At 35.1% G+C, this 9,705-nt stretch overlaps 1 protein-coding gene across 1 annotated transcript; it reads right to left on the reverse strand.

The window, feature by feature from the left end:
• Positions 1–807: 807 nt before the first annotated feature.
• On the reverse strand, positions 808–5,027 carry LOC144959072 (uncharacterized). Its single transcript, XM_078891449.1, has 5 exons — positions 4,323–5,027; positions 3,500–3,755; positions 2,679–3,122; positions 1,804–2,053; positions 808–1,584 (listed from the first exon to the last, which is right to left on the reverse strand). The coding sequence occupies exons 1-5, from the start codon at positions 4,633–4,635 to the stop codon at positions 991–993; spliced, it is 1,857 nt and encodes a 618-aa protein (XP_078747575.1). The 5' UTR covers positions 4,636–5,027; the 3' UTR covers positions 808–990.
• Between the last annotated feature and the right edge of the window lie 4,678 nt (positions 5,028–9,705).

Below are 9,705 nucleotides of genomic sequence, written 5' to 3' on the forward strand. Positions count from 1 at the left end.
TTAAGTATAACCATCACAGCCAAAGAGTCAATGAGTGTACATTACTCACCATGGGGCAATCAAATGATACGTAACAAATTATTATTGATATTGGGTTGTAAAGCCAATGAGACAAACATGTTAGTAAAGTCAAACCGATGGGCACACAACAACAGACTACAAACATTCAGATAAATTATAAGATGAGTACGGAAAGAGAAATGAATTGAAATTAATCAAGCCATGCAAACCGAGAGGTTGACATAATATTCAAAAATTATGTCGTAACAAATTAGCAATAACATTAACAATAATGATGTTGATGATGATGATGATGATGATGATGATGATGATAATTATAATAACAATAATAATGATAATAGTAATGATAATGATGATAATGATGATGATGATGATTATGATGATGATGATGATGATGATGATAATGGTGATGATGATAATATTAACAATAATAATAATAATAATGATAATAATAATAATTAATAATAATAATAATAATAATAATAATAATAATAATAATTAATAATAATAATAATATAATAATAATAATAATAATAATAATAATAATAATGATAATAATAATAATAATAATAATAATAATAATAATAATATGATGATGATGATGATGATGATGATGATGATGATGATGATGATGATGATGATGATGATAATAATCTGGCATCGCGGAAAATTGCCATTTGAAATCCCAAATTTTGCCAAATTTTGCCACAAAAAAATGACAATTTTGCCACAAAAAATAGAAAAATTTGCCACATTTTGCCGTAAAAATTGGCAAATTTTGCAAATTTTGTTAACTAATCGGATAACTTTTTTTCGTTCCCGGGGACCCCAAATACTACAATGATCTGAAGATGCACACAAAAGTCACTCAGGTGCAGATCAGAATGAAAAATGATTTAAAACATCAATCTTAATCTTATATCAAAACAAAAGTACGAAAAACCTGCAAAGAGAGGTATCAAAATTTAATTAAACAAGATATTCATAGGAAATAAAACTGTTATAATAAAGGAACACCAAAGCCTTTAAGTTTGCTTCGTTGAGCCGCCTTCTCCTGTCTGAAAATACAAGATTATAAATGGAGAAGGACCTCTCAGCATCAGCAGAATTAAGGCAGGTGTATATGTATCTCTTTGCCAGCGTAGCAAGATGGGGAACATCTGAGCTAACACTGTTCCAAAAAACAGTCAGATCAAGTGGAATGCCTCCAGATGCCGACACTGCTCTTGGACCAAGAGACTCTTTATATCGAAGTACTTCTACACGAGGTACTTCATGAATACCAGGAATGGTCAAAGAATCAATATCAGAGTCAGCAATGAACACTAAATTGCAAGGATTGAAGAAAGGTATCTCCTTCAATAATTCCATCCCTGGTTGGCCTTCCGTCGATGAATATTTCTCAAGCTTTTCATTGGCCAAAGAGAAAGCTTGACAAAAACTATCCTGGAGCTGAAGCTTGAGATGTTGGTCCAGGTCATGCGGACAGTGTCTTTCTACATCTTGTAGGGTCACATGGCAAGATGAAAACTGGTCCTTAATTTCCATGAGCTTTGACCACGCCTGGTGAAAATAGAAATAAGAATAAGGCAAGGATTAAAAAACATAAGAAAGTATTTTTGTTTTGTAATTCTTTTCTTGCTCTAGTCAAAGACATTCAACTATAATGTTGTGTCCAAAGGCAGAGTTTCAACAAAGATGGAATCGTTTCATTAATAATGATACCTGCTCTTAATCTTATAAAATAAGATTTAAAGGTAGGAGGAGAAAATGAATATTTACTGTCATGGCGATTGGACGTTGGCTTTGGAATACATCAGTAGCTACAACGATGGACTGAGACTGCTGGATTATAAAGCTCATCTCTGCTTGAATTAACTGGCGCTCCGACACCGAGCAGAGGATATCATTCAAGTAGACTAACGACTCTGGAGCCGTGCGCCCACAGTGCTCCATTTCCTTCGCAATGAATGTGGCAAAGTGCTGCAAATTTTTCTCATGGTATGAGACCGCTTCAAACCAACAATTCCATCTGGATTTTGAAAAGGAAGTAAAAGAAATGATGCATTTTTAATTCATTTGTTAAATTGAATTTTTATTTGAAAAGAAGATAACATTATACCTACTTAATCTATCAGTTTTTGGCCTTATAGTACAGTCTGTTGAATTTACCATCATCATATGACTTGACCTAGTGAGGACTAATGTTAGGCATTGACTTTAATGGTTGACTATGACCCTCTTACTTTACCCCGAAATAATTGTGCAAGATAGCTTCCAATATTTATTTTTAAAAATTCTAGTGCATTTTCTATATCAATGGTTAAAGCAAACTAACTTTGAAATAAAAAAATGATGACAATCTAAAAAGATAACATAATGGAATAATCAATTCTATTAAGCCATAGCAAGCACTTTCCCAGTCAGATACTTAATTAAAGCTCATCTTTTCAACAAAAAAAAGGGAGCAGATTAATATAACTGTAACATGATACTACTAAATATGTTTACTAACATATCAAATTAGGTAATAAGAATGACTGACCCTCCTATTTGTCAATATCCAATATTAACAATGTGTCACCTTTAGGTGAAAAAAGTTTTTTTAAAGACCCAGATGAATCATGACCAAGAAAGGAAAATTCTCAAAATCTCACCGTGTAGCGATTGGGTTTGGAGGCATCTTTGGAGATTTGACGAGTGGTGTCAGGAATCGCAGATATCTTGCCTTTCTGGCATTGGCGTTCCAAAATATCGCATTTGCAGCTTTGACGAATTTGTTGGTGCGATTGAAGGGCTTTCTGAAGGCATCACCCACTAGGCTCATGATATGAGCCATGCATGTGATATGCGTAGCATTTGGCATGAGCCCTTTCAATACATCATTGAAAGCCTTCCTCATGTATGCTGCATTGTCTGTGTTTACGGTGACGACGTCAGTAAACTTGATGCCAGTGGAGACTAAGCATTCAATTATGGCCGTCGCAACGGTTGTGTGGTTTGTGACAGACAAAAATCTTGTGTCCAAGAGGTAACTTTGGACTTTGTCCACATCAGCGCTCAAGGGTTCCAGTGGTGCAGCTAAGACATTGAGGACAAACCTGAAAAGATAGGCGATACAAATAAGAGAAAACACAAAATAACATATAGGGAAGGATGCAAAAGTGATATCATAATTGCTCTCAGCATTTAATTATAGAATTCAAACTAAGGATTCGAACTGATCACTGTGTATGTTGTGTTGTGTAGTACGCCCATATATATATATGTGTGTGTGTGTGTGTGTGGTATATATATATATATATATTATATATATATATATATATATATATATATATATATATATATATGATTGTGCGTGAGTGTGTGTGTGTGTGTGTGTGTGTGTATTCACCTGCCTCCTACTCCTATATATAAATTACTCTTTCGCTTTAGTTTCTACAAACATTGTCAGTCAAAAACAAAAAACAAAACCCACCTTCCAACATCATCAGACATTTCATCACAGATGATGGCCACAGGCTTGTTTATAACTTTCTTATACACCACTTCTTTTTTGTTGGTGAACTCCCTCTTTAAGTAGCATTCCTGCAGCTGATGAGCTTGTGGAATGGCACCACCGTTTTCAACTCTTGTCTGCAAGAAGTTTCTGACTGCTGGGTGGTCAACCTTCGATAAGGGAATGTTTGCTGCAGCAAACATTGAAACAACTTCATTGCAGATATCATTTCTTGCTGAAAGAAAGAATTTAAAAAATAGTTTGTTAATATGAATAGCTTAAAAAAAATAAGCTTTATATGGCGCAATATCCACTAAACGTGCTCAAAGCACTTTACAAGGGGTCCGTGGCCAACAGCAACATTTAACAGGTAGGATGGGACATGAAGCCTGTTAGGGGATATTACAATTTTTTTCGGACAGAGACAACGCTGTTAACGGCCAGGTACTCATTTTACACCTCCATTTCATGAGAGAATGTGAGTAAAGAGCCTTCTCCAAGGACTCAACTATGCACTGAGCGAGGCTCGAACCCAGGTCCTTCCGCTCCTAAAGCGAGTGTCTTTTCACTATACCACAAAGTAATAATAAAAAGAACAACAATGATAATAATAATAAAAATATAATAATAATAATAATAAATAATAAATAATAATAATAATATCAATATCATCATCATCATCATAATAATAATAGTAATAATAATACCCTCATCTTTTATATAGTTGTAATTGTATAGATTTATAGAGCAATATCCACCCAAAACTAAGTACTCATTTAGAGGGAAAGGGTGCACCACTCACCTTGCGTTGAAACTGTAGACGGTTTCTTCAAAACAGAATCCAATGTCCTCTGCTTCTTCACCGCTTCACTCTCATCCACGTCAGTGGCATGTGACCTCTTCATTCTTTCTTCTTTTGTTTTATGGTCTGCGGAATTGCGGTGGCTATCCACAGAAGACTTTCGTAAGTGGTCAATAACCTTGTTGCATGGTGTGCAGAATAGCTTTGAACCACTGACGTGGGTCCACTGGCTGTATTCTGAGTGTCGCTGGTGTGCAGTGACATGGCGAGCACATTTTGCCTTCTTCATGTCTAAACCAAGGAACTTGTCCATAGCGAGTTTGTAATCAACAAGTAGATGTAAGAGAAAAGAACGCCGGTAGCGAAACCAATTGAAGATAACAATAATAGCGTCACTCGTCACTAAGGTGAAAGTGAAAGTAGAAAAACTCCTTTTAATTGCAATGTAACGTCTGTTAGTAGTATGGCAGTTTAAAAACCAGACTGGGCAGCTTCCAGTAGCAGTTTAAACAGACCAGGAGCTATGAGAAAATGAAAGAAAGGGACGATGCTGACTTTCGGAAATTCGCCACTTTAAAAAAACCACTCGGGTTAAATAATGGTGAAAAATTTAGATTTTTCATGAAATTTGTAAAATTTGCGGTAAATTGCGGAAAAGTGCGAATTTTGCGGCCGCAAATTTGCCATTGCGGCCGCGAAAAACCACGATGACAGAATAATAATAATAATAATAATAATAATAACGGGGGCGAAGTGGCCGAGTGGTTAAGGCATTGCACTGTGACCCGGAAGGACCCGGGTTCGAGCCCCGCTCCAGGCTTTGCTCACTTGGACAACATGGGTGCTTCCTGTTGACATCAGACATCTTGTTTGATGAGTTATCTATATTCCTTCGTGGAATGCCTAGGCGACGATGTCTTATGATGTCATGGCGGAAAAGACATAATTTACAAAATAAAATAAAATTTAAAAAAAATTATTATTATTATTAATAAATAATAATAATAATAATAATAATAATAATAATAATAATAATAATAATAATAATAATAATAATAATAATAATAATAATAAAAGAACACAATCGTTTTTTGAAGATAATATTGTCTTGCAAACTATGATTTATTTAGTTCAGAAAAGTGAGTGGAGCAGGCACTTATGTTGGTAACAACAAGAGATGAAGTGAGTAGAAAAGTGCCAGAAGACAATAGAGAATAAAAATTTTCGCGGCGGTGGTGGGGTTTGAACCTGCGACCTTATTGGTACGACAACTCCGCCTGGCAGGTGAGAGCTGGCTCTACCGTGTGAGCTATCCACGAATACAAAAATATTCGTATCAAACTCAGGTCATTTCTAGAACTCTCTCTCACCCACTTCTGGAAATCGCGGGCTCGCTCGCCAACCAACCATCGCGATGTTACTTGACCAGCAGTTAAGCTTAATAGCCAATATTCTCAACACAAACATATAACATAGAAACGATTGAGACATTGAGTATGCTCCGGTATATGGGGTGAATTTTTAATTCAGAAAAGTGAGTGGAGCAGGCACTTATGTTGGTAACAACATTATCCTGTTGTTACCAACATAAGTGCCTGCTCCACTCACTTTTCTGAATTAAAAATTCACCCCATATACTGTTGTTACCAACATAAGTGCCTGCTCCACTCACTTTTCTGAATTAAAAATTCACCCCATATACCGGAGCATACTCAATGTCTCAATCGTTTCTATGTTATATGTTTGTGTTGAGAATATTGGCTATTAAGCTTAACTGCTGGTCAAGTAACATCGCGATGGTTGGTTGGCGAGCGAGCCCGCGATTTCCAGAAGTGGGTGAGAGAGAGTTCTAGAATGACCTGAGTTTGATACGAATATTTTTGTATTCGTGGATAGCTCACACGGTAGAGCCACGCTCTCACCTGCCAGGCGGAGTTGTCGTACCAATAAGGTCGCAGGTTCAAACCCCACCACCGCCGCGAAAATTTTTATTCTCTATTGTCTTCTGGCACTTTTCTACTCACTTCATCTCTTGTCGATTTATTTAGTAGAACGTACAGATATACAAAACGAATGGATAAAGAAAGAGGAAAATGAAAGAGATAATTAATTAAATAGATAAATAAATATATGAATGAATAAATTTTAAAAAATAAAAAATAAATAAATAAATAAATAAATAAAAAAATAAATAAATAAATAAATAAATTTGAAGAAACAATCAACAAAGTGGAATTATTTCGTTTTGTGATTCCGTCGTATTTTTCGTTAGCCAATAACACTCACTCGCTTCTCATTTTTTTTTAATCAACAGGGGCTCCACACTCTACGATTTAAGATTAATCTTGGATGTTCTAACTTATAAAGTCAACCAGCGGAGATCTGGATTAGTGACAGACTGTGTCTTTGGGCCAGACACTTTTCTCGCATTACCTCACTCGACTCAAGTGAGATTGAATATTTTCCTACATACAGACCTGCTGGTACACTTATAGTAACATACATAATAATGATAAATAATAATTTTTGAGCGTTCATATAGCACAATATCCACTCAATCTGCTCAAAGCGCTTTACAAAGGGTCCCAAACCAACAGCAATATGTAACGTGTAGAACGGGACATGACGCCTGTTAGGCTACGTTACAATTTTTTTCGACAGAGACAACGCTTTTGACGGTCAAGTACTCATTTTACACTTGAGTACTGTGAGAGAATGTGAGTAACGAGCCATTTCCAATGACTCAAATTTGCGTCGAGCGAGGCTTGAACCCAGGACCTTCCGATTCATACCACTAGACAAAATAGACCCACTTTAAGCTTTTGAATTGAACAATATCCACTTAGTGTTCTCAAAGCGCTTTGCAGGTGGTCCCTGGCTAACGGAACAACACGAATTGCGAGAAATCACGCCTTTAATTATTTCAGTTATTTTTTTTATTCATCAACAAGGCTGTTACCGGCCAAGTACTTATTTTAGTCTCGAGTTTGATGTGGAATGTGAGTTAAAAACCTTGTACAAAGACTGAACTTTGCACTTCAAAGAAATAGACTCGAACCGTATACAATGGAATCAGCATAAAGTCAACATTCTTAAAGTCAACTTCTGCTTAAAGTCAACACCTCTTGTTGGTCCCAATTTTTTTGTCCTTTATTTAACTTTCTCCTTACCAGCCATTTTCTGCATTGTCCCCAAAACTCCAAACCCAACCTATACAGAAATAGATTTATTTCACTCAAACACATAATCTGTTAGTTCTTGCTACATATCTAGTTTTTTAATTTATTTTTTTTTAATTTTTTTTTTTTTTTTTTTTTTTTTGCTAAACGAGCTCTTCAACACAGTGTTAATATACTTTAAACATTTCTGTTCAAATATCATGATGTACAAAAGAAATTAGAATGAGAAAAATGTTGGTTGCATCACAACGAATGTGACAGTTTTCCTATGGGTGGTAAGGAGGGGGTTAAGTGTGTTCTATTGATAACGGATAAAGTCAACCCTGCTTAAAGTCAACCAATCTTTCTGGTCAGGCGGTGATGGATTTATCATGATTCCACTGTACATACAAGTTCTAAGACGGCAATCGAACCACAGAACCACGAAGCCGCACAGGCACCTTATAAGCAACCTGTACTGTAGGAAATAAAAAATTTATCCTATATTTATCATTATCACCCACTAAGGGAACAAATTGGTCTAAAAAGTAAAAGCCCATTGAATTTGTTGTGTGCAACAAATTTGTATAATAACATAATATTTCTTTCTTTGCGATAGGACAACTTATGCCTAAATTCACTTCTGAAAGCATTCATGTTTATTTATTATTCATTCTGTGTTACTGATTATTATACGTACCATTAAAATTCATTGCCATTATTATCATGGCCGTCCTAAGTCCTTCAACCAGAGCGGCGAGACTGTCCAGTAATCGAGACGTGCCCCTCTGAGAAGTGAGACAATGTTATGTCATGTGCGATGTAACAACCAATCATGTCGTCTCATTCTGACAGCCGTGTACAATATAATGTCATGTGATATTGCGCGGTCATCAAGACCCAAGGGCGAGAGATGGGCGCAAAATGTCATACTGTTACACTCAGAATGTAAACTTTATATTGTATTATTGGTGGACATCTTTTTCATCAGAATGTCTTTATGAGCATTAGAAATACAATTACATAACTATTTTTTAAATTTATTTTTGGTTTTATTAATTTTTAAAGACCCAATTCTTTGTCTGGTAATGTTATGCAAATAAATATACAACAACAACAACAGCAATAATAATAATAATAATAATAATAATAATAATAATAATAATAATAATAATAATAATAATAATAATAATAATAATGATAATTATAATTATAATAATAATGATGATTATGATAATGATGATGATGATGATGATGATGATGATGATGATGATAATAATAATATAATAAATAATGATAATAATAATAATAATGATAATAATAATAATAATAATAATAATAATAATAATAATAATAATAATAATAATAATAATAATAATAATAATAATAATAATAATAATAATAATAATAATAATAATAATAATAATAGATGGCATTTGTTCGTGCCTTACCACGATTTTATCAGGCTATCGCGCTTGCAATGTAAATTGTTAGCAAACCTGAAAAGGAATATACAGTAAATTCCAGATAAAACACGGGGGAAATTAAAGGATTATCCTAAATAGAAGCCATCATTTAAAATTTTTGTTTTTACTGAAATCGAGCCTCAGACCGTCTGAGAGACTCTTTTTGAATGTCATATCTTTAACACTAAATTTGATTGTAAACAACTTGATCACACACCGTGTTGTCTTGTAGAGGCAATGGTAATAGTAAAGCATCCCTCTCGCTTTTTTTTTTTTTTTTTTTTTGTTTGTTTGGCCTAAAGAGGAAGTCTCTGCATTCAAATCATGGTCATGTACTCTGGTAGTTACAGCGTCTGATGATTTACCAGTCCTGTCACTTCCAGACAACATCAGAACCAGACGTTGGAGGTGGCTCGGTCATGTATGCTGGATACCAGTGGGCAGCATCCCGAGAACAACGTCACTCTGGACTCCATATATAAGGAAAAAGAAACCGAGGAAGACCTATAGAAACCTGTAGAAGAACTGTATAGGGAGAACTAAAAGCACAGAGTCTCAGCCTGTAGACAGCAACCAGCGACATCTAACATGCTGTCGATGCTCGAAACCCATGAAGCGAAATACGAAAACTTTCAAATTGCCAATCATTAGCTGTTGCTTCCAGTACCTGACGGGAATTGAGTGAGTTAACGAGTGAGACATATCGCTTACACAGATTTTAATAGGAGCATGCGGGGTTTTAAAGGGCAACATTTTTCA

This window comes from Berghia stephanieae, chromosome 1, assembly GCF_034508935.2.
Source record: "Berghia stephanieae isolate SIO BIC M18660-M18661 chromosome 1, UCSD_Bste_1.3, whole genome shotgun sequence".
Classification (NCBI taxonomy): domain Eukaryota; kingdom Metazoa; phylum Mollusca; class Gastropoda; order Nudibranchia; family Aeolidiidae; genus Berghia; species Berghia stephanieae.

Coding starts and splice junctions, on each gene's coding strand:
- LOC144959072 (XM_078891449.1), bottom strand. CDS start 4,635: ATGGACAAGTTCCTTGGTTTAGACATGAAGAAGGCAAAATGTGCTCGC. Junction 3,756..4,322: donor GTCTACAGTTTCAACGCAAG/GTGAGTGGTGCA, acceptor TCTTTCTTTCAG/CAAGAAATGATATCTGCAAT. Junction 3,123..3,499: donor ATGTCTGATGATGTTGGAAG/GTGGGTTTTGTT, acceptor CTATCTTTTCAG/GTTTGTCCTCAATGTCTTAG.